The sequence below is a fragment of the Notamacropus eugenii genome, chromosome 2 (genome assembly GCF_028372415.1).
Source record: "Notamacropus eugenii isolate mMacEug1 chromosome 2, mMacEug1.pri_v2, whole genome shotgun sequence".
NCBI classification, from domain to species: domain Eukaryota; kingdom Metazoa; phylum Chordata; class Mammalia; order Diprotodontia; family Macropodidae; genus Notamacropus; species Notamacropus eugenii.
Window position 1 is genome coordinate 306431948 of NC_092873.1, and position 24508 is coordinate 306456455.

At 46.5% G+C, this 24508-nt stretch overlaps 1 protein-coding gene across 1 annotated transcript; it reads right to left on the reverse strand.

The window, feature by feature from the left end:
- Window positions 1-7552: 7552 nt before the first annotated feature.
- Window positions 7553-23384, reverse strand: LOC140523000 (uncharacterized). Its single transcript, XM_072638111.1, has 3 exons — window positions 23059-23384; window positions 15124-23010; window positions 7553-14943 (listed from the first exon to the last, which is right to left on the reverse strand). Exons 1-3 carry the CDS (start codon window positions 23382-23384, stop codon window positions 8502-8504), a joined length of 14655 nt encoding a protein of 4884 aa, XP_072494212.1. The 3' UTR covers window positions 7553-8501.
- Window positions 23385-24508: the final 1124 nt, after the last annotated feature.

Here is a 24508-nt window from a genome sequence, read left to right on the forward strand (position 1 = left end):
GTGTATGCCCCCGTTTTAAATGTGTTTCTTGTAAACAACATATTGTTGAATTATGGTTTTTAATCCACTCTGCTATCCATCTCTGTTTTATGGGAGAAGTCATCTCATTCACATTCTCAGTTATGATTACTCTTTGCTTCTTTCCCTCCATCTGATTTCTTCCTGTTTATGCTTGTAATTCTCTCTTCTCCCTTCCCCTCCACAATAGAGTTTCAGTTTTTGACCCTCAATTTTCCCTCCTTTCAGCCCCCTTCCCTTTTGATTCCCTTTTCCCTTACTACTTCATCCTTCCCTTTTAGGCTCCCCTCCCTTTTCTTTCCCCCTTTCTCTCCTACAACCTGTAGAGCTAGTTGTATTTCTATACCTAACTGAGTTTGTTGTTCCCTCCTTGATGAAAGTACCTCTCAAACAATGCTCATCTCCCTCCCCTCCTTTCCTGTACTGTTATATATTTTTGTGCCTTTTCCTGTGATGGAATTTTTTTTTGTCTTCTCCTTTTCACATCTCCCATTGCAATCCCTTCACACCCTTAAATCACATTTGTTATCATATCGTTTAATTTATACCCACTCCCTCTATCTATGTATATCCCTTTTACATTTCATAATAAATATACAGCTCTCAAGATTAACAAATATCATCTTCCCTTATAGGTATGTAAACAGTTTGCCCATATTGTGCAACAAGTTTTTTTCCCCCTGTTTACCTTTTTATGCCTCTCTTAAGAGTTGCGTTTGAAGATCAAATTTTCTATTTAGTTCTGGTCTTTTCATCAGGAAAGTCTGGAAATTCCTTATTTCATTGAATGTCCTTCTCCTTGCCTGAAATATTATGCTCAACTTTGCTAGGTAATTAATCCTTGGTTATAGTCCCAGCTCCTTTGCCTTATGGAATATCATGTTTCAATTCCTTCAGTCTTTTATTGTAGAAGCTGTAAGGTCCTGTGTGATCCTGACTGTAACTCCTTGATATTTGAATTATTTCTTTCTGGCTGCCTGCAGTATTTTCTCCTTCACTTGATAGTTCTGAAATTTGGCAAAGATATTTCTTGGTGTTTTTAGTTTGGGGTCCCTTTCAGGAGGTAAACAGTGGATTCTGTCAATGATTATTTTGCCCTCTGGGTCTAGGGCTTCTGGGCAATTTTCCTTGATGATTTCTTGGATGATATTGTCCAGACTTTTTTTTTTTTTTATCATGGCTTTTTGGTAGAGCAATACTCCTTAGATTTTCTCTCCTGGATCTATTTTCCAGGTCAGTTGTTTTTCCAATGAGATATTTTACATTTTCTTTTATCTTTTCATTCTTTAGATTTTGTTTGACTGATTCTTGATGTCTCAAAAATTCGTTAGTTTCTACTTGCCCAATTCTATTTTTTTATCAAATTGTTTTCTTCAGTTAATTTTTGTATCTCCTTTTCCATCTGTCCAATTGTTCATTTTAAGGAGTTATTTTCTCCAGTTAGTTTTTGTACTTCCTTTTCCATTTTTCCAATTTTCCCAGTTAGGTTTTGTGCTTCCTTTTCCATTTGTACAATTTACCTTTTAAATTCTTCTGTTATTTCTTTTTTCATATTTTTAAAGTCATTGATTAATTTTTTTCTATTTCTCTAATTTTGGTTTTAAAATCCTTCCTGAGGTCTTCCAAGAAGGCTCTTTATTCTTCAGACCAGTTCATATCCCCTTCCAAAGTTTCAGATGGGAGCATAGTTTCAACGCTGACTTCTTTGGTATTTGTGTTTTGGTCCTTGTCCCCATGGAAAGATTCTATGGTCTTTTCTTTTCTGCTTTGCTTCTTACTCATGATAATAACACTTTTCTTGGCTTTCAAAGTACATCCTTGAGTCTGTGGCATAGAGAGCTCTGTCCCACAGTTCTTGTGCCCAAAACTTGAGACTTTGTGTGTTGTGGCCTCTGGTTCTTTCAGCTAGAAGCTAAAATGCTGCAGCCTACCTGGTACTGACCTGGTTGGTGTTGGAAAGCAGAGGTCAAGTGAGATCTTTTTGGGTTTTCCCGCAGTTACCCTGGAGCTAGCTCTTTAAGTGTCAGGAAAGGGTGGTCTGGACCCCAGAGGTCTCCTCTGCTGAGCTAGAGTGTAGACAAACTCAGTTGTCTGTACTAGTGTCTTCCCAGTTCCCCTGGGGTGCTGAGGCATGCCGGGGTCCTGGTGTTGACAGTTGCTGTCTTCAGCCCTCTGGGGTTCAGGATCTTCTCCTGGTTTATTGAGGTGGAGCTGTCTGGGCCAGCTCTGATCCTGCACTAGTTGCCTTCAGCCACAGCCAGAGGAACCCTCTTTAGCGATCTTTCTAGCCTCACGGGCTAAGAGTCTGTTTACCCCTTCTCCTGCTCACACTGTTCCGGGGTTTTTCCGGTTTTTCCCAGATATTCTCTGGGCTCGTCAAGGTCAACAAGGGGAGGGAGATAGCAATTACTGATCACTCTACCATCTTCAGAGCATGTTTTCATATTACTACAGATAGCTATTATTTCTTCCTCTGAAGACTACTTGTTCATATCCTTTGCCCATTTATCAATTGGGGAATGACTTGTATTCCTGTACATTTGACTCAGTTCTCTATATATTTTAGAAATGAGGCCTTTATAACAGGTACTAGTTGTAAAATTTCTTTCCCAGTTTTCTGCTTCCCTCATAATCTTGGTTGCATTGGGTTTGTTTGTGCAAAAACCTTTTAGTTTAATGTAATAAAAATTATCCATTTTGCATTTCATAATGTTATCTATCTCTTGTTTAGTCATAAATTCCTCTTTGCTCCACAAATCTGGCAAACAAACTATTCCTCACTCCCTTAATTTGCTTATAGTATCAGCCTTTATACCTATATCGTGTACCCATTTGAACTTATTCTGGTAATAAAGTATCAGGCATCGGTTTATGCCCCATTTTTGCCACACTATTTTCGAGTTCTCCCAGTAGTTTTTTCAAACAGTGAGTTCTTACCTGGGAAGCTGGGGTCCCTGGGTTTATCAAACAGTAGACTGATATAGTCTTTGACTACTGTTATGTGTACCCAACCCTATTCCACTGATCTACCCCTCTATTTTGTAGCCAGAACCAAGAGATTTTGATGATTGCTGCTTTATAATACAATTTAAGATCTAGTATGGCTAGGCCACCTTCCCTAGTATTCCTTTTAATTATTTCTCTTGATGATCTGTACTTTTGTTCTTCCACATGAATTCTGATATTTTTTCTAGCTCTATAAAATAGTTTTTGGCAGTTTGATTGGTATGACACTGAATAAGTAAATTAATTTATGTGGAATTGTCATTTTTATTATATTAGCTTCAGCTTGCCAACAAGCAACTGATGTCTTTCCAGTTACTTAGATCTGACTTTATTTGTGCAAAAAATGTTTTGTAATTGTGTTCATACAGTCCCTGGGTGTGTTTTGGCAGGTTGATTCCTAAATATTTTATAGTGTTAACAGTAACTTTAAATGGAATTTCTCTTCCTCTCTCTTGCTGTTGGGCTTTGTTAGTAATATATAGAAATGCAGATGATTTATGCAAGTTGATTTTGTATCCTGCAACTTTGCTAAAGTTGTTTATTATTTCACGTAACTTTTTACTTGATTCTCTAGCATTCTCTCCATATATCATCATTTAGTTGGCAAAGAGTGATAACTTAATTTCTTCTTTGCCTATTCTAATTCCTTTTATTTCTGTTTCTTCTCTTATTGCTAAGGCTAACATTTCTGGTACCATATTGCACAACAGTGGTGATAATGGACTTTTCACCCCTGATCATTTCACCCCCGATCTTACTGCAAAATGCATCTAGCTTACCCCATTATATATAATTCTTGCTGATGGGTTTAGTAGAGGCTGCTTATTATTTTAAGGAAGTCTCCATTTATTCCTATGTTTTCCAGTGTTTTCAATAGGAATGGGTTCTGTATTTTGTCAAAAGCTTTTTCTGCATCTATTGAGGTAATCATATGGTTTTTGTTAGTTTTGTTGCTGATATGATCCATTATGCTGATAGTTTTCCTAATAGTGAACTAGCCCTGCATTCCTGATATAAATTCTACCTGATCAAAATGTATTATTCTCATGATAAGTTGCTAATATCTTATTTAAGATTTTTGCATCTACGTTCATTAGGGAAATTCGTGTGTAATTTTCTTTCTCTGTTTTGACTCTTCTGGTTTAGATATCAGCATCATATTTGTATCATAAAAAGAATTTGGTAGGACTTCTTCTTTACCAATTTTCCCAAATAGTCTACATAGTATTGGAATTAACTGTTCTTTGACAATTTGACAGAATTGACTTGTAAATCCATCTGACCCTGGAAATTTTTTCCTAAGAAGTTCATTGATGGCTTGTTCAATTTCTTTTTCTGAAATGGAGTTATTTAAATATTTTACTTCCTCTTCTGTTAATCTAGGTAGTTTATATTTTGGTAACTATCCATCCATTTCACTATGATTGTCAAATTTATAGGCGTACAGTGGGGCAAAATAATTTCTAATTATTGTTTTAATTTTCTCTTCATTTGATGTGAATTCACCCTTTTCCCTTTTGATGCTGATAATTTGGTTTTATTCTTTATTATTTTAAATCAAATTAGCCAAAGATTTATCAACTTCATTGTTTTTTTTTCATGAAACCAGCTCTCAGTTTTATTTCAATAGTTTTCTATACAATAAACAATAGTTTAGTTAAATAGTTTTCTTAGTTTCAATTTTATTAATCTCTCCTTTGGTTTTCAGTATTTCTAATTTGGTATTTAATTGGGGATTTCCATTTTCTTCTTTTTCTATTTTTTTGGTTGCATGCCCAATTCATTGGTCTCCTCTTTCTCTATTTTCTTTACATAGGCATTCACAGATATACAACTTCTTCTAAGAACTGCTTTCACTGCATCCCATAAGTTTTGATAGGTTGTCTCATTATCATTCTCTTGAATGAAATTATTGATTGTTTTTATGATTTGTTTTTGACCTACTCATTCTGTAGGATTAGATTATTTAGTTTCCAATTAATTTTTGGTCTATTTTTCCTTTAAATAATTTTTATTGCATCATGATCTGAAAAGAATGTATTGACAGTCTCAGCCTTTCTGCACTGGATTGTGAAGTTCTCATACCCTAGTACACGGGCAATTTTTGTGAATGTGCCATGTACCACTGAGAAAAGGTGTATTCTTTTCTGTCCCCATCCAGTTTTCTCCAGAGGTCTATCATATCTACCTTTTCCAGAATTCTATTCGCCTCCTTAATTTCTTTCTTGTTTATTATATAGTTAGATTTATCAAGTTCAGAGAGGGAGAGGTTGAGGTTCCCCACTAGTATAGTTTTGCTGTCTATTTCTTCCTGTAACTCATTTAACTTCTCTAAGAATTTGGATGCTATACCCCTTGGTACATATATGTTTGGTAATAATATTACTTCAGTGTCTATGGTGCCTTTTAGAAGAATGTAGTTTCCTTTCTTATCTCTTGATTAGATCTATTTTTGTTTTTCTTTGTCTAAGATTAGAATTGCTACCCATCCTTTTTTTTTAAATTCAGCTAAAGCATAATATATTCTACTCCAGTCTTTTCCGTTTTCCCTGTGTGTATTCCTTTGTTTCAAATGTGTTTCTTGTAAACAGCCTATGTGTTTCTTGTAAACAACAAATGTGTTTCTTGTAAACAACATTGTAGAATTATGGTTTTTAACCCATTCTGCTATCTGGTTCCATTTTATGGGAAAGTTCATCCCATTCACATTCACAGTTATGATTAGTTTCTGTGTCTTTCTTTCCATCCTACTCTCCCCACCCCATTTATGCTTTTATTGCTCCCTTCTCCCTTCCTTTCCTCAAAAGAGTTTTATTTTTGACCACCACCTCCCTCAGTCTTCCCTCCCTTCTATCATCCCCCCCTCCTTTTTCTTTCCCCTTACTCTTACTAATTCCTCCCTCCCTTGTAAGCAACCCTCTCTTTTCTTTACCCTTTCACCACCTACTGCCTGTAATACAGGTTAGATTGCTATACGTAACTGAGAATGTTATTCCCTCCTAGAAACTAAACCAATGAGAGTAAGGTTCAAACAACAGTCATTTCTCTCCCTTCTTTCCCTCTACTATAATATGTCTTTGTGCTTCTTCATGTGATGGAAATTATCCTTTTCCACCTCCTTTCCTCTTCTCCCTTCTCATTCTTTAATTTGATGTTTTATCATCACAGCAGTTGATTTATAACCACACCCTCTATCTATGTATATCCCTTTTAAATGTTGTAATAAATATACAATTCTAAAAGATGAACAAGTATCATCTTTCCATATAGGGATGTAAATAGTTTGCTCATATTGAATAATAAGGTTTTTTCCCCTTTATTTACCCCTGTTTACCTTTTTATGCCTCTCTTGAGTCTTGTATTAGAAGATCAAATTTTCTGTTGATTTCTGATATTTTCATCAGGAAGGTCTGGAAATCGCTTATTTCTTTTTTTCTACACCCCATGTTTTTATTTCCCAGTTGTAGTTTTTATTTCCCAGTTGCATGTATAAGCAATTTTTAACATTCGTTTTAAAAACTTTGAGTTCCAACTTCTCTCCCTTCCTCCCTACCCACCCATCTCCACTGAGAAGGTATGCAATTTGAGTATAGGTTATAAATGTATAGTCATGCAAAATACTTCCATAACAGTCATGATGTGAAAGAATAAATACCCTGTCCCCCATTTATTCTATTTTGTCTTTTGCCCCTGTCCCCTCTCAAAAGTATTTACTTCTTATTACCTCCGCCTCCTATTTACTTCCCTTCTGTCATCCACCAACCCTGCTTTGCCCTACTTTCCTGAAGTGTAAGAGATTTTCATACAAAATTGAGTGTGCATGTTATTCCCTCTTTAAGCCAAATCTGATGAAAGTTAAATATATTTGGCAAGCACTTAGAATGGTGCTTGGCACATAGTAGGCACTTAATAAAGCCTTATTCATTCCCTTCCTGCTTGCCTGCCTTCCTCCTTCCTGCCTTTTTCCTTTCAAATTTTGCTTCCAGTTCTATATTATAAGTAAGAATTATGTAAACAAGCCATTAGTAAACTTCTCTTTCCCCAAACAATGAATGTTATGAATTTGTGGCACCCTCTTCTTGTTCAACTCCAGTTTTCCTATTCTTCTATATTCACTATTCCATCCTTTCCCTCTTTTGAGTTTCTCAACTTCTCTTTTACTAACTGGCAGGAGTAAATTTTCTGTTTTCTGTTACCTTCTATTTTGCTATCTTTCTTTCTCTATCTTACTTTAGAAAAATGTCCCAGAATGTTTTTCACAGGGAGAGTTCAAAATCAGTAAATCCTGTTTCATGAAATAAAATTGGCTTTGAAAAGAGACCCTTGGGTGTTGTTATGATGATGTTGGGGAGGAGAATGGAACCTGGAAGAATCCTTTCTCCTTCAATCTTTTTTCATTCATGTTTCTGTGTTAGAAGACCCTGTATTATTTAGTGGGGGGTGGGTGGGGCAGTGGGCAGTGTCCAAGAAAGAAACATCTTAACTTCCCATTTGGGAAGTCTGAGAATAGAGCAGAGACAAACAGCAATTTTTGGTCAATTGTTTATTTTCATTAAATTTAATTTTTAAATCAAACATCTTTGAGGATCAATAATTTCAAGGGTGTTAAAATCAATTATAAGTAGTATAGCAGAAACATATATATTCACCCTCCCTCTCCTAATTGCATTTGATTTTCTACCCAGAAAGAAAGGTGGTGGAATGCAGAAGTCACAGCTCAAGGCTACAATCCCTCTATTGTTGTATTTTTTTTCTAGATCACAACACATTCCAAATAAGCATCTTTATTTTTAAGTTTAAATGAGACTTTACATTTTGAAACACTGAGAAAAAATAGTTCAGTCTCCATACTTCAAAGATAACTACCCTGTATCAGGTATAGAAAGAGACATACACAATAATAGTTTTCCATGTTAATTTTTAGCTTGCCTATAAAAAAATTGTATAGGAACTGTAGTTGGATAACCATAAGGTTCAAAGAAATTTCTGAAGTTTTACCCCTTAGTTTTCCTTCTCTTTGCATGGCATTAGATGTGGCACCTGAAGCTGGATTTCAGCTTTATCTTTGAGAACAGGTGGGCAAGACACATCTTGTAGCTTCTCGGATAGAAATGATCCACATTTTTAGCAGTTATCTGATGTCATGAAAAAACTCCAAAAATGACTACTCAGTTGAGAGTTGTATTCAGTGTGTACCTTAATATTCTGGATAAATTTGCATATTGCCACCCAAATTCTACTCCATTACTCACCACTACCTAACTAAGAACGAAAAAACCCTTCAACAATAGGTACAATAATACTAAGAATCTAACACCGAAGAGAAAAGACAGAGCATAAATTTGGTGAAAAGAAAGAAAAATACAGCCATATTCCCAGAAGCCAGTGTCACTAACACTAGTATATGTGAGACTTATGATATCTTCTTTCTAATTTCTTCATGTCCTATTTCAGTTACTCAGTTTTCGATTTGATTTTCAATATTGGTAGATGCACCTTTGCTCCTGAAAGTATTCATAGAGAGGAGTGATGCTGTTAGGACAAAATGACTCTAAGTAGGTTCTCTTCTTTATATCACTGACTCGAGATCTTTGAGGAACTTGTCTCCTTGTCCCACTGTCCTCTGACACACTGGAGCTGGATTCAGAGCCATTTTCTTCAGTACCCACTGTGGCTCCCAATGAGTCTCTTTGCTGTCTTCTACCGGATCCCTGCCTGCCACCCTCACGAGCGTCAGTGGACTGTCTTTGCCCAGATTCTGCGTGTCTGGAACTACCATGTTCCTGTCCACTGCCTGTTCTCTCTCTTGCCCTTGAACTAGAATCTGCGGAATGCCTTTGTGCAGACCCTGAATGTCTAGCATTCTCATGTTTGTGCCCACTGTCAGACCTCTGCCTTTCTCCACTCCGAGCATCCCTGGATTGTCTTTGACCTGATCCAGACTGTCTGGAAGAATCATGTTGCTGTCCACTTCGTGACCCTTGTCTTTCCCTTGACCTAACATCAGGAGACTGTCCGTGTCCAGACACTGAGTGTCCCCGCGAATCCCTTTCCTGTGTCCTGCTGGACCCATGCCTACGTCCCCTAGCAGAGTCAGTCGACTCTCTTTGCCCAGACAAAGAATGTCTGGAAGAATCATGTTCCTGTCCACTGTCAGACCTATCACTGTCTACACTACTAGCAGGACTGGATTGTCTTTGTCTCGATCCAGAGTGACCAGCAGAATCAGGATGCTGTCTGCTGCCTGACCCCTGCCCTGCTCTTGACAGAACATCGGTAGACTCTCGGTGTCTGGAGACTGAGTGTCCAGACGAGTCTTTTTGCTGTCCTCTAACGGATCCCTGCCTGCCACCCTCACGAGCGTCAGTGGACTGTCTTTGCCCAGATTCTGCGTGTCTGGAAGCACCATGTTCCTGTCTACTGCCTGTTCTCTCTCTTGCCCTTGAACTAGAATCTGCGGAATGCCTTTGTGCAGACCCTGAATGTCTAGCATTCTCATGTTCCTGCCCACTGTCAGACCTCTGCCTTTCTCCACTCCGAGCATCCCTGGATTGTCTTTGACCTGATCCAGACTGTCTGGAAGAATCATGTTGCTGTCCACTTCGTGACCCTTGTCTTTCCCTTGACCTAACATCAGGAGACTGTCCGTGTCCAGACACTGAGTGTCCCCGCGAATCCCTTTCCTGTGTCCTGCTGGACCCATGCCTACGTCCCCTAGCAGAGTCAGTCGACTCTCTTTGCCCAGACAAAGAATGTCTGGAAGAATCATGTTCCTGTCCACTGTCAGACCTATCACTGTCTACACTACTAGCAGGACTGGATTGTCTTTGTCTCGATCCAGAGTGACCAGCAGAATCAGGATGCTGTCTGCTGCCTGACCCCTGCCCTGCTCTTGACAGAACATCGGTAGACTCTCGGTGTCCGGACACTGAGTGTCCAGAGGAGTCTTTTTGCTGTCCTCTAACGGATCCCTGCCTGCCACCCTCACGAGCGTCAGTGGACTGTCTTTGCCCAGATTCTGCGTGTCTGGAAGCACCATGTTCCTGTCTACTGCCTGTTCTCTCTCTTGCCCTTGAACTAGAATCTGTGGAATGCCTTTGTGCAGACCCTGAATGTCTAGCATTCTCATGTTCCTGCCCACTGTCAGACCTCTGCCTTTCTCCACTCCGAGCATCCCTGGATTGTCTTTGACCTGATCCAGACTGTCTGGAAGAATCATGTTGCTGTCCACTTCGTGACCCTTGTCTTTCCCTTGACCTAACATCAGGAGACTGTCCGTGTCCAGACACTGAGTGTCCCCGCGAATCCCTTTCCTGTGTCCTGCTGGACCCATGCCTACGTCCCCTAGCAGAGTCAGTCGACTCTCTTTGCCCAGACAAAGAATGTCTGGAAGAATCATGTTCCTGTCCACTGTCAGACCTATCACTGTCTACACTACTAGCAGGACTGGATTGTCTTTGTCTCGATCCAGAGTGACCAGCAGAATCAGGATGCTGTCTGCTGCCTGACCCCTGCCCTGCTCTTGACAGAACATCGGTAGACTCTCGGTGTCCAGACACTGAGTGTCCAGACGAGTCTTTTTGCTGTCCTCTAACGGATCCCTGCCTGCCACCCTCACGAGCGTCAGTGGACTGTCTTTGCCCAGATTCTGCGTGTCTGGAAGCACTATGTTCCTGTCTACTGCCTGTTCTCTCTCTTGCCCTTGAACTAGAATCTGCGGAATGCCTTTGTGCAGACCCTGAATGTCTAGCATTCTCATGTTCCTGCCCACTGTCAGACCTCTGCCTTTCTCCACTCCGAGCATCCCTGGATTGTCTTTGACCTGATCCAGACTGTCTGGAAGAATCATGTTGCTGTCCACTTCGTGACCCTTGTCTTTCCCTTGACCTAACATCAGGAGACTGTCCGTGTCCAGACACTGAGTGTCCCCGCGAATCCCTTTCCTGTGTCCTGCTGGACCCATGCCTACGTCCCCTAGCAGAGTCAGTCGACTCTCTTTGCCCAGACAAAGAATGTCTGGAAGAATCATGTTCCTGTCCACTGTCAGACCTATCACTGTCTACACTACTAGTAGGACTGGATTGTCTTTGTCTCGATCCAGAGTGACCAGCAGAATCAGGATGCTGTCTGCTGCCTGACCCCTGCCCTGCTCTTGACAGAACATCGGTAGACTCTCGGTGTCCGGACACTGAGTGTCCAGACGAGTCTTTTTGCTGTCCTCTAACGGATCCCTGCCTGCCACCCTCACGAGCGTCAGTGGACTGTCTTTGCCCAGATTCTGCGTGTCTGGAAGCACCATGTTCCTGTCTACTGCCTGTTCTCTCTCTTGCCCTTGAACTAGAATCTGCGGAATGCCTTTGTGCAGACCCTGAATGTCTAGAATTCTCATGTTCCTGCCCACTGTCAGACCTCTGCCTTTCTCCACTCCGAGCATCCCTGGATTGTCTTTGACCTGATCCAGACTGTCTGGAAGAATCATGTTGCTGTCCACTTCGTGACCCTTGTCTTTCCCTTGACCTAACATCAGGAGACTGTCCGTGTCCAGACACTGAGTGTCCCCGCGAATCCCTTTCCTGTGTCCTGCTGGACCCATGCCTACGTCCCCTAGCAGAGTCAGTCGACTCTCTTTGCCCAGACAAAGAATGTCTGGAAGAATCATGTTCCTGTCCACTGTCAGACCTATCACTGTCTACACTACTAGCAGGACTGGATTGTCTTTGTCTCGATCCAGAGTGACCAGCAGAATCAGGATGCTGTCTGCTGCCTGACCCCTGCCCTGCTCTTGACAGAACATCGGTAGACTCTCGGTGTCCGGACACTGAGTGTCCAGACGAGTCTTTTTGCTGTCCTCTAACGGATCCCTGCCTGCCACCCTCACGAGCGTCAGTGGACTGTCTTTGCCCAGATTCTGCGTGTCTGGAAGCACCATGTTCCTGTCTACTGCCTGTTCTCTCTCTTGCCCTTGAACTAGAATCTGCGGAATGCCTTTGTGCAGACCCTGAATGTCTAGCATTCTCATGTTCCTGCCCACTGTCAGACCTCTGCCTTTCTCCACTCCGAGCATCCCTGGATTGTCTTTGACCTGATCCAGACTGTCTGGAAGAATCATGTTGCTGTCCACTTCGTGACCCTTGTCTTTCCCTTGACCTAACATCAGGAGACTGTCCGTGTCCAGACACTGAGTGTCCCCGCGAATCCCTTTCCTGTGTCCTGCTGGACCCATGCCTACGTCCCCTAGCAGAGTCAGTCGACTCTCTTTGCCCAGACAAAGAATGTCTGGAAGAATCATGTTCCTGTCCACTGTCAGACCTATCACTGTCTACACTACTAGCAGGACTGGATTGTCTTTGTCTCGATCCAGAGTGACCAGCAGAATCAGGATGCTGTCTGCTGCCTGACCCCTGCCCTGCTCTTGACAGAACATCGGTAGACTCTCGGTGTCCGGACACTGAGTGTCCAGAGGAGTCTTTTTGCTGTCCTCTAACGGATCCCTGCCTGCCACCCTCACGAGCGTCAGTGGACTGTCTTTGCCCAGATTCTGCGTGTCTGGAAGCACCATGTTCCTGTCTACTGCCTGTTCTCTCTCTTGCCCTTGAACCAGAATCTGTGGAATGCCTTTGTGCAGACCCTGAATGTCTAGCATTCTCATGTTCCTGCCCACTGTCAGACCTCTGCCTTTCTCCACTCCGAGCATCCCTGGATTGTCTTTGACCTGATCCAGACTGTCTGGAAGAATCATGTTGCTGTCCACTTCGTGACCCTTGTCTTTCCCTTGACCTAACATCAGGAGACTGTCCGTGTCCAGACACTGAGTGTCCCCGCGAATCCCTTTCCTGTGTCCTGCTGGACCCATGCCTACGTCCCCTAGCAGAGTCAGTCGACTCTCTTTGCCCAGACAAAGAATGTCTGGAAGAATCATGTTCCTGTCCACTGTCAGACCTATCACTGTCTACACTACTAGCAGGACTGGATTGTCTTTGTCTCGATCCAGAGTAACCAGCAGAATCAGGATGCTGTCTGCTGCCTGACCCCTGCCCTGCTCTTGACAGAACATCGGTAGACTCTCGGTGTCTGGAGACTGAGTGTCCAGACGAGTCTTTTTGCTGTCCTCTAACGGATCCCTGCCTGCCACCCTCACGAGCGTCAGTGGACTGTCTTTGCCCAGATTCTGCGTGTCTGGAAGCACCATGTTCCTGTCTACTGCCTGTTCTCTCTCTTGCCCTTGAACTAGAATCTGCGGAATGCCTTTGTGCAGACCCTGAATGTCTAGCATTCTCATGTTTGTGCCCACTGTCAGACCTCTGCCTTTCTCCACTCCGAGCATCCCTGGATTGTCTTTGACCTGATCCAGACTGTCTGGAAGAATCATGTTGCTGTCCACTTCGTGACCCTTGTCTTTCCCTTGACCTAACATCAGGAGACTGTCCGTGTCCAGACACTGAGTGTCCCCGCGAATCCCTTTCCTGTGTCCTGCTGGACCCATCCCTACGTCCCCTAGCAGAGTCAGTGGACTCTCTTTGCCCAGACAAAGAATGTCTGGAAGAATCATGTTCCTGTCCACTGTCAGACCTATCACTGTCTACACTACTAGCAGGACTGGATTGTCTTTGTCTCGATCCAGAGTGACCAGCAGAATCAGGATGCTGTCTGCTGCCTGACCCCTGCCCTGCTCTTGACAGAACATCGGTAGACTCTCGGTGTCCAGACACTGAGTGTCCCCGCGAATCCCTTTCCTGTGTCCTGCTGGACCCATGCCTATGTCCCCTAGCAGAGTCAGTGGACTCTTTTTGCCCAGACAAAGAATGTCTGGAAGAATCATGTTCCTGGCTACCGCCTGTTCTCTCTCTTCCCCTTGAACTCGAATCTCTGGCCTGTCTTTGTCCAGACACTGAATGTCTGGAAGAATCATGTTCCTGTCCACTGTCAGACCTATCACTGTCTACACTACTAGCAGGACTGGATTGTCTTTGTCTCGATCCAGAGTGACCAGCAGAATCAGGATGCTGTCTGCTGCCTGACCCCTGCCCTGCTCTTGACAGAACATCGGTAGACTCTCGGTGTCCAGACACTGAGTGTCCCCGCGAATCCCTTTCCTGTGTCCTGCTGGACCCATGCCTAAGTCCCCTAGCAGAGTCAGTGGACTCTTTTTGCCCAGACAAAGAATGTCTGGAAGAATCATGTTCCTGGCTACCACCTGTTCTCTCTCTTCCCCTTGAATTCGAATCTCTGGCCTGTCTTTGTCCAGACACTGAATGTCTGGAAGAATCATGTTCCTGTCCACTGTCAGACCTATCACTGTCTACACTACTAGCAGGACTGGATTGTCTTTGTCTCGATCCAGAGTGACCAGCAGAATCAGGATGCTGTCTGCTGCCTGACCCCTGCCCTGCTCTTGACAGAACATCGGTAGACTCTCGGTGTCCGGACACTGAGTGTCCAGAGGAGTCTTTTTGCTGTCCTCTAACGGATCCCTGCCTGCCACCCTCACGAGCGTCAGTGGACTGTCTTTGCCCAGATTCTGCGTGTCTGGAAGCACCATGTTCCTGTCTACTGCCTGTTCTCTCTCTTGCCCTTGAACTAGAATCTGTGGAATGCCTTTGTGCAGACCCTGAATGTCTAGCATTCTCATGTTCCTGCCCACTGTCAGACCTCTGCCTTTCTCCACTCCGAGCATCCCTGGATTGTCTTTGACCTGATCCAGACTGTCTGGAAGAATCATGTTGCTGTCCACTTCGTGACCCTTGTCTTTCCCTTGACCTAACATCAGGAGACTGTCCGTGTCCAGACACTGAGTGTCCCCGCGAATCCCTTTCCTGTGTCCTGCTGGACCCATGCCTACGTCCCCTAGCAGAGTCAGTCGACTCTCTTTGCCCAGACAAAGAATGTCTGGAAGAATCATGTTCCTGTCCACTGTCAGACCTATCACTGTCTACACTACTAGCAGGACTGGATTGTCTTTGTCTCGATCCAGAGTGACCAGCAGAATCAGGATGCTGTCTGCTGCCTGACCCCTGCCCTGCTCTTGACAGAACATCGGTAGACTCTCGGTGTCCAGACACTGAGTGTCCCCGCGAATCCCTTTCCTGTGTCCTGCTGGACCCATGCCTAAGTCCCCTAGCAGAGTCAGTGGACTCTTTTTGCCCAGACAAAGAATGTCTGGAAGAATCATGTTCCTGGCTACCACCTGTTCTCTCTCTTCCCCTTGAATTCGAATCTCTGGCCTGTCTTTGTCCAGACACTGAATGTCTGGAAGAATCATGTTCCTGTCCACTGTCAGACCTATCACTGTCTACACTACTAGCAGGACTGGATTGTCTTTGTCTCGATCCAGAGTGACCAGCAGAATCAGGATGCTGTCTGCTGCCTGACCCCTGCCCTGCTCTTGACAGAACATCGGTAGACTCTCGGTGTCCGGACACTGAGTGTCCAGACGAGTCTTTTTGCTGTCCTCTAACGGATCCCTGCCTGCCACCCTCACGAGCGTCAGTGGACTGTCTTTGCCCAGATTCTGCGTGTCTGGAAGCACCATGTTCCTGTCTACTGCCTGTTCTCTCTCTTGCCCTTGAACTAGAATCTGTGGAATGCCTTTGTGCAGACCCTGAATGTCTAGCATTCTCATGTTCCTGCCCACTGTCAGACCTCTGCCTTTCTCCACTCCGAGCATCCCTGGATTGTCTTTGACCTGATCCAGACTGTCTGGAAGAATCATGTTGCTGTCCACTTCGTGACCCTTGTCTTTCCCTTGACCTAACATCAGGAGACTGTCCGTGTCCAGACACTGAGTGTCCCCGCGAATCCCTTTCCTGTGTCCTGCTGGACCCATGCCTACGTCCCCTAGCAGAGTCAGTCGACTCTCTTTGCCCAGACAAAGAATGTCTGGAAGAATCATGTTCCTGTCCACTGTCAGACCTATCACTGTCTACACTACTAGCAGGACTGGATTGTCTTTGTCTCGATCCAGAGTGACCAGCAGAATCAGGATGCTGTCTGCTGCCTGACCCCTGCCCTGCTCTTGACAGAACATCGGTAGACTCTCGGTGTCCAGACACTGAGTGTCCAGACGAGTCTTTTTGCTGTCCTCTAACGGATCCCTGCCTGCCACCCTCACGAGCGTCAGTGGACTGTCTTTGCCCAGATTCTGCGTGTCTGGAAGCACCATGTTCCTGTCTACTGCCTGTTCTCTCTCTTGCCCTTGAACTAGAATCTGCGGAATGCCTTTGTGCAGACCCTGAATGTCTAGCATTCTCATGTTTGTGCCCACTGTCAGACCTCTGCCTTTCTCCACTCCGAGCATCCCTGGATTGTCTTTGACCTGATCCAGACTGTCTGGAAGAATCATGTTGCTGTCCACTTCGTGACCCTTGTCTTTCCCTTGACCTAACATCAGGAGACTGTCCGTGTCCAGACACTGAGTGTCCCCGCGAATCCCTTTCCTGTGTCCTGCTGGACCCATGCCTACGTCCCCTAGCAGAGTCAGTGGACTCTCTTTGCCCAGACAAAGAATGTCTGGAAGAATCATGTTCCTGTCCACTGTCAGACCTATCACTGTCTACACTACTAGCAGGACTGGATTGTCTTTGTCTCGATCCAGAGTGACCAGCAGAATCAGGATGCTGTCTGCTGCCTGACCCCTGCCCTGCTCTTGACAGAACATCGGTAGACTCTCGGTGTCCAGACACTGAGTGTCCCCGCGAATCCCTTTCCTGTGTCCTGCTGGACCCATGCCTATGTCCCCTAGCAGAGTCAGTGGACTCTTTTTGCCCAGACAAAGAATGTCTGGAAGAATCATGTTCCTGGCTACCGCCTGTTCTCTCTCTTCCCCTTGAACTCGAATCTCTGGCCTGTCTTTGTCCAGACACTGAATGTCTGGAAGAATCATGTTCCTGTCCACTGTCAGACCTATCACTGTCTACACTACTAGCAGGACTGGATTGTCTTTGTCTCGATCCAGAGTGACCAGCAGAATCAGGATGCTGTCTGCTGCCTGACCCCTGCCCTGCTCTTGACAGAACATCGGTAGACTCTCGGTGTCCAGACACTGAGTGTCCCCGCGAATCCCTTTCCTGTGTCCTGCTGGACCCATGCCTAAGTCCCCTAGCAGAGTCAGTGGACTCTTTTTGCCCAGACAAAGAATGTCTGGAAGAATCATGTTCCTGGCTACCACCTGTTCTCTCTCTTCCCCTTGAATTCGAATCTCTGGCCTGTCTTTGTCCAGACACTGAATGTCTGGAAGAATCATGTTCCTGTCCACTGTCAGACCTATCACTGTCTACACTACTAGCAGGACTGGATTGTCTTTGTCTCGATCCAGAGTGACCAGCAGAATCAGGATGCTGTCTGCTGCCTGACCCCTGCCCTGCTCTTGACAGAACATCGGTAGACTCTCGGTGTCCGGACACTGAGTGTCCAGACGAGTCTTTTTGCTGTCCTCTAACGGATCCCTGCCTGCCACCCTCACGAGCGTCAGTGGACTGTCTTTGCCCAGATTCTGCGTGTCTGGAAGCACCATGTTCCTGTCTACTGCCTGTTCTCTCTCTTGCCCTTGAACTAGAATCTGCGGAATGCCTTTGTGCAGACCCTGAATGTCTAGCATTCTCATGTTCCTGCCCACTGTCAGACCTCTGCCTTTCTCCACTCCGAGCATCCCTGGATTGTCTTTGACCTGATCCAGACTGTCTGGAAGAATCATGTTGCTGTCCACTTCGTGACCCTTGTCTTTCCCTTGACCTAACATCAGGAGACTGTCCGTGTCCAGACACTGAGTGTCCCCGCGAATCCCTTTCCTGTGTCCTGCTGGACCCATGCCTACGTCCCCTAGCAGAGTCAGTCGACTCTCTTTGCCCAGACAAAGAATGTCTGGAAGAATCATGTTCCTGTCCACTGTCAGACCTATCACTGTCTACACTACTAGTAGGACTGGATTGTCTTTGTCTCGATCCAGAGTGACCAGCAGAATCAGGATGCTGTCTGCTGCCTGACCCCTGCCCTGCTCTTGACAGAACATCGGTAGACTCTCGGTGTCTGGAGACTGAGTGTCCAGAGGAGTCTTTTTGCTGTCCTCTAACGGATCCCTGCCTGCCACCCTCACGAGCGTCAGTGGACTGTCTTTGCCCAGATTCTGCGTGTCTGGAAGCACCATGTTCCTGTCTACTGCCTGTTCTCTCTCTTGCCCTTGAACTAGAATCTGCGGAATGCCTTTGTGCAGACCCTGAATGTCTAGCATTCTCATGTTCCTGCCCACTGTCAGACCTCTGCCTTTCTCCACTCCGAGCATCCCTGGATTGTCTTTGACCTGATCCAGACTGTCTGGAAGAATCATGTTGCTGTCCACTTCGTGACCCTTGTCTTTCCCTTGACCTAACATCAGGAGACTGTCCGTGTCCAGACACTGAGTGTCCCCGCGAATCCCTTTCCTGTGTCCTGCTGGACCCATGCCTACGTCCCCTAGCAGAGTCAGTCGACTCTCTTTGCCCAGACAAAGAATGTCTGGAAGAATCATGTTCCTGTCCACTGTCAGACCTATCACTGTCTACACTACTAGCAGGACTGGATTGTCTTTGTCTCGATCCAGAGTGACCAGCAGAATCAGGATGCTGTCTGCTGCCTGACCCCTGCCCTGCTCTTGACAGAACATCGGTAGACTCTCGGTGTCTGGAGACTGAGTGTCCAGAGGAGTCTTTTTGCTGTCCTCTAACGGATCCCTGCCTGCCACCCTCACGAGCGTCAGTGGACTGTCTTTGCCCAGATTCTGCGTGTCTGGAAGCACCATGTTCCTGTCTACTGCCTGTTCTCTCTCTTGCCCTTGAACTAGAATCTGCGGAATGCCTTTGTGCAGACCCTGAATGTCTAGCATTCTCATGTTCCTGCCCACTGTCAGACCTCTGCCTTTCTCCACTCCGAGCATCCCTGGATTGTCTTTGACCTGATCCAGACTGTCTGGAAGAATCATGTTGCTGTCCACTTCGTGACCCTTGTCTTTCCCTTGACCTAACATCAGGAGACTGTCCGTGTCCAGACACTGAGTGTCCCCGCGAATCCCTTTCCTGTGTCCTGCTGGACCCATGCCTACGTCCCCTAGCAGAGTCAGTGGACTCTCTTTGCCCAGACAAAGAATGTCTGGAAGAATCATGTTCCTGTCCACTGTCAGACCTATCACTGTCTACACTACTAGCAGGACTGGATTGTCTTTGTCTCGATCCAGAGTGACCAGCAGAATCAGGATGCTGTCTGCTGCCTGACCCCTGCCCTGCTCTTGACAGAACATCGGTAGACTCTCGGTGTCCGGACACTGAGTGTCCAGAGGAGTCTTTTTGCTGTCCTCTAACGGATCCCTGCCTGCCACCCTCACGAGCGTCAGTGGACTGTCTTTGCCCAGATTCTGCGTGTCTGGAAGCACCATGTTCCTGTCTACTGCCTGTTCTCTCTCTTGCCCTTGAACTAGAATCTGCGGAATGCCTTTGTGCAGACCCTGAATGTCTAGAATTCTCATGTTCCTGCCCACTGTCAGACCTCTGCCTTTCTCCACTCCGAGCATCCCTGGATTGTCTTTGACCTGATCCAGACTGTCTGGAAGAATCATGTTGCTGTCCACTTCGTGACCCTTGTCTTTCCCTTGACCTAACATCAGGAGACTGTCCGTGTCCAGACACTGAGTGTCCCCGCGAATCCCTTTCCTGTGTCCTGCTGGACCCATGCCTACGTCCCCTAGCAGAGTCAGTCGACTCTCTTTGCCCAGACAAAGAATGTCTGGAAGAATCATGTTCCTGTCCACTGTCAGACCTATCACTGTCTACACTACTAGCAGGACTGGATTGTCTTTGTCTCGATCCAGAGTGACCAGCAGAATCAGGATGCTGTCTGCTGCCTGACCCCTGCCCTGCTCTTGACAGAACATCGGTAGACTCTCGGTGTCCGGACACTGAGTGTCCAGACGAGTCTTTTTGCTGTCCTCTAACGGATCCCTGCCTGCCACCCTCACGAGCGTCAGTGGACTGTCTTTGCCCAGATTCTGCGTGTCTGGAAGCACCATGTTCCTGTCTACTGCCTGTTCTCTCTCTTGCCCTTGAACTAGAATCTGCGGAATGCCTTTGTGCAGACCCTGAATGTCTAGCATTCTCATGTTCCTGCCCACTGTCAGACCTCTGCCTTTCTCCACTCCGAGCATCCCTGGATTGTCTTTGACCTGATCCAGACTGTCTGGAAGAATCATGTTGCTGTCCACTTCGTGACCCTTGTCTTTCCCTTGACCTAACATCAGGAGACTGTCCGTGTCCAGACACTGAGTGTCCCCGCGAATCCCTTTCCTGTGTCCTGCTGGACCCATGCCTACGTCCCCTAGCAGAGTCAGTCGACTCTCTTTGCCCAGACAAAGAATGTCTGGAAGAATCATGTTCCTGTCCACTGTCAGACCTATCACTGTCTACACTACTAGCAGGACTGGATTGTCTTTGTCTCGATCCAGAGTGACCAGCAGAATCAGGATGCTGTCTGCTGCCTGACCCCTGCCCTGCTCTTGACAGAACATCGGTAGACTCTCGGTGTCCGGACACTGAGTGTCCAGAGGAGTCTTTTTGCTGTCCTCTAACGGATCCCTGCCTGCCACCCTCACGAGCGTCAGTGGACTGTCTTTGCCCAGATTCTGCGTGTCTGGAAGCACCATGTTCCTGTCTACTGCCTGTTCTCTCTCTTGCCCTTGAACCAGAATCTGTGGAATGCCTTTGTGCAGACCCTGAATGTCTAGCATTCTCATGTTCCTGCCCACTGTCAGACCTCTGCCTTTCTCCACTCCGAGCATCCCTGGATTGTCTTTGACCTGATCCAGACTGTCTGGAAGAATCATGTTGCTGTCCACTTCGTGACCCTTGTCTTTCCCTTGACCTAACATCAGGAGACTGTCCGTGTCCAGACACTGAGTGTCCCCGCGAATCCCTTTCCTGTGTCCTGCTGGACCCATGCCTACGTCCCCTAGCAGAGTCAGTCGACTCTCTTTGCCCAGACAAAGAATGTCTGGAAGAATCATGTTCCTGTCCACTGTCAGACCTATCACTGTCTACACTACTAGCAGGACTGGATTGTCTTTGTCTCGATCCAGAGTAACCAGCAGAATCAGGATGCTGTCTGCTGCCTGACCCCTGCCCTGCTCTTGACAGAACATCGGTAGACTCTCGGTGTCTGGAGACTGAGTGTCCAGACGAGTCTTTTTGCTGTCCTCTAACGGATCCCTGCCTGCCACCCTCACGAGCGTCAGTGGACTGTCTTTGCCCAGATTCTGCGTGTCTGGAAGCACCATGTTCCTGTCTACTGCCTGTTCTCTCTCTTGCCCTTGAACTAGAATCTGCGGAATGCCTTTGTGCAGACCCTGAATGTCTAGCATTCTCATGTTTGTGCCCACTGTCAGACCTCTGCCTTTCTCCACTCCGAGCATCCCTGGATTGTCTTTGACCTGATCCAGACTGTCTGGAAGAATCATGTTGCTGTCCACTTCGTGACCCTTGTCTTTCCCTTGACCTAACATCAGGAGACTGTCCGTGTCCAGACACTGAGTGTCCCCGCGAATCCCTTTCCTGTGTCCTGCTGGACCCATGCCTACGTCCCCTAGCAGAGTCAGTGGACTCTCTTTGCCCAGACAAAGAATGTCTGGAAGAATCATGTTCCTGTCCACTGTCAGACCTATCACTGTCTACACTACTAGCAGGACTGGATTGTCTTTGTCTCGATCCAGAGTGACCAGCAGAATCAGGATGCTGTCTGCTGCCTGACCCCTGCCCTGCTCTTGACAGAACATCGGTAGACTCTCGGTGTCCAGACACTGAGTGTCCCCGCGAATCCCTTTCCTGTGTCCTGCTGGACCCATGCCTATGTCCCCTAGCAGAGTCAGTGGACTCTTTTTGCCCAGACAAAGAATGTCTGGAAGAATCATGTTCCTGGCTACCGCCTGTTCTCTCTCTTCCCCTTGAACTCGAATCTCTGGCCTGTCTTTGTCCAGACACTGAATGTCTGGAAGAATCATGTTCCTGTCCACTGTCAGACCTATCACTGTCTACACTACTAGCAGGACTGGATTGTCTTTGTCTCGATCCAGAGTGACCAGCAGAATCAGGATGCTGTCTGCTGCCTGACCCCTGCCCTGCTCTTGACAGAACATCGGTAGACTCTCGGTGTCCAGACACTGAGTGTCCCCGCGAATCCCTTTCCTGTGTCCTGCTGGACCCATGCCTAAGTCCCCTAGCAGAGTCAGTGGACTCTTTTTGCCCAGACAAAGAATGTCTGGAAGAATCATGTTCCTGGCTACCACCTGTTCTCTCTCTTCCCCTTGAATTCGAATCTCTGGCCTGTCTTTGTCCAGACACTGAATGTCTGGAAGAATCATGTTCCTGTCCACTGTCAGACCTATCACTGTCTACACTACTAGCAGGACTGGATTGTCTTTGTCTCGATCCAGAGTGACCAGCAGAATCAGGATGCTGTCTGCTGCCTGACCCCTGCCCTGCTCTTGACAGAACATCGGTAGACTCTCGGTGTCCGGACACTGAGTGTCCAGACGAGTCTTTTTGCTGTCCTCTAACGGATCCCTGCCTGCCACCCTCACGAGCGTCAGTGGACTGTCTTTGCCCAGATTCTGCGTGTCTGGAAGCACCATGTTCCTGTCTACTGCCTGTTCTCTCTCTTGCCCTTGAACTAGAATCTGTGGAATGCCTTTGTGCAGACCCTGAATGTCTAGCATTCTCATGTTCCTGCCCACTGTCAGACCTCTGCCTTTCTCCACTCCGAGCATCCCTGGATTGTCTTTGACCTGATCCAGACTGTCTGGAAGAATCATGTTGCTGTCCACTTCGTGACCCTTGTCTTTCCCTTGACCTAACATCAGGAGACTGTCCGTGTCCAGACACTGAGTGTCCCCGCGAATCCCTTTCCTGTGTCCTGCTGGACCCATGCCTACGTCCCCTAGCAGAGTCAGTCGACTCTCTTTGCCCAGACAAAGAATGTCTGGAAGAATCATGTTCCCTGTCCACTGTCAGACCTATCACTGTCTACACTACTAGCAGGACTGGATTGTCTTTGTCTCGATCCAGAGTGACCAGCAGAATCAGGATGCTGTCTGCTGCCTGACCCCTGCCCTGCTCTTGACAGAACATCGGTAGACTCTCGGTGTCCAGACACTGAGTGTCCCCGCGAATCCCTTTCCTGTGTCCTGCTGGACCCATGCCTAAGTCCCCTAGCAGAGTCAGTGGACTCTTTTTGCCCAGACAAAGAATGTCTGGAAGAATCATGTTCCTGGCTACCACCTGTTCTCTCTCTTCCCCTTGAATTCGAATCTCTGGCCTGTCTTTGTCCAGACACTGAATGTCTGGAAGAATCATGTTCCTGTCCACTGTCAGACCTATCACTGTCTACACTACTAGCAGGACTGGATTGTCTTTGTCTCGATCCAGAGTGACCAGCAGAATCAGGATGCTGTCTGCTGCCTGACCCCTGCCCTGCTCTTGACAGAACATCGGTAGACTCTCGGTGTCCGGACACTGAGTGTCCAGACGAGTCTTTTGCTGTCCTCTAACGGATCCCTGCCTGCCACCCTCACGAGCGTCAGTGGACTGTCTTTGCCCAGATTCTGCGTGTCTGGAAGCACCATGTTCCTGTCTACTGCCTGTTCTCTCTCTTGCCCTTGAACCAGAATCTGTGGAATGCCTTTGTGCAGACCCTGAATGTCTAGCATTCTCATGTTCCTGCCCACTGTCAGACCTCTGCCTTTCTCCACTCCGAGCATCCCTGGATTGTCTTTGACCTGATCCAGACTGTCTGGAAGAATCATGTTGCTGTCCACTTCGTGACCCTTGTCTTTCCCTTGACCTAACATCAGGAGACTGTCCGTGTCCAGACACTGAGTGTCCCCGCGAATCCCTTTCCTGTGTCCTGCTGGACCCATGCCTACGTCCCCTAGCAGAGTCAGTCGACTCTCTTTGCCCAGACAAAGAATGTCTGGAAGAATCATGTTCCTGTCCACTGTCAGACCTATCACTGTCTACACTACTAGCAGGACTGGATTGTCTTTGTCTCGATCCAGAGTGACCAGCAGAATCAGGATGCTGTCTGCTGCCTGACCCCTGCCCTGCTCTTGACAGAACATCGGTAGACTCTCGGTGTCCAGACACTGAGTGTCCAGACGAGTCTTTTTGCTGTCCTCTAACGGATCCCTGCCTGCCACCCTCACGAGCGTCAGTGGACTGTCTTTGCCCAGATTCTGCGTGTCTGGAAGCACCATGTTCCTGTCTACTGCCTGTTCTCTCTCTTGCCCTTGAACTAGAATCTGCGGAATGCCTTTGTGCAGACCCTGAATGTCTAGCATTCTCATGTTTGTGCCCACTGTCAGACCTCTGCCTTTCTCCACTCCGAGCATCCCTGGATTGTCTTTGACCTGATCCAGACTGTCTGGAAGAATCATGTTGCTGTCCACTTCGTGACCCTTGTCTTTCCCTTGACCTAACAT

What these genes read in the sequence shown, in the direction of transcription:
- LOC140523000 (XM_072638111.1), bottom strand. Translation starts at nt 23,384, where the DNA reads ATGATTCTTCCAGACATTCAGTGTCTGGACAAAGACAGGCCAGAGATT. An exon ending in AATCCAGTCCTGCTAGTAGT is followed by an intron (nt 23,011 to 23,058) that starts GTAGACAGTGAT and finishes TGATTCTTCCAG; the next exon opens with ACATTCTTTGTCTGGGCAAA. An exon ending in GCTAGGGGACTTAGGCATGG is followed by an intron (nt 14,944 to 15,123) that starts GTCCAGCAGGAC and finishes AGACAGTGATAG; the next exon opens with GTCTGACAGTGGACAGGAAC.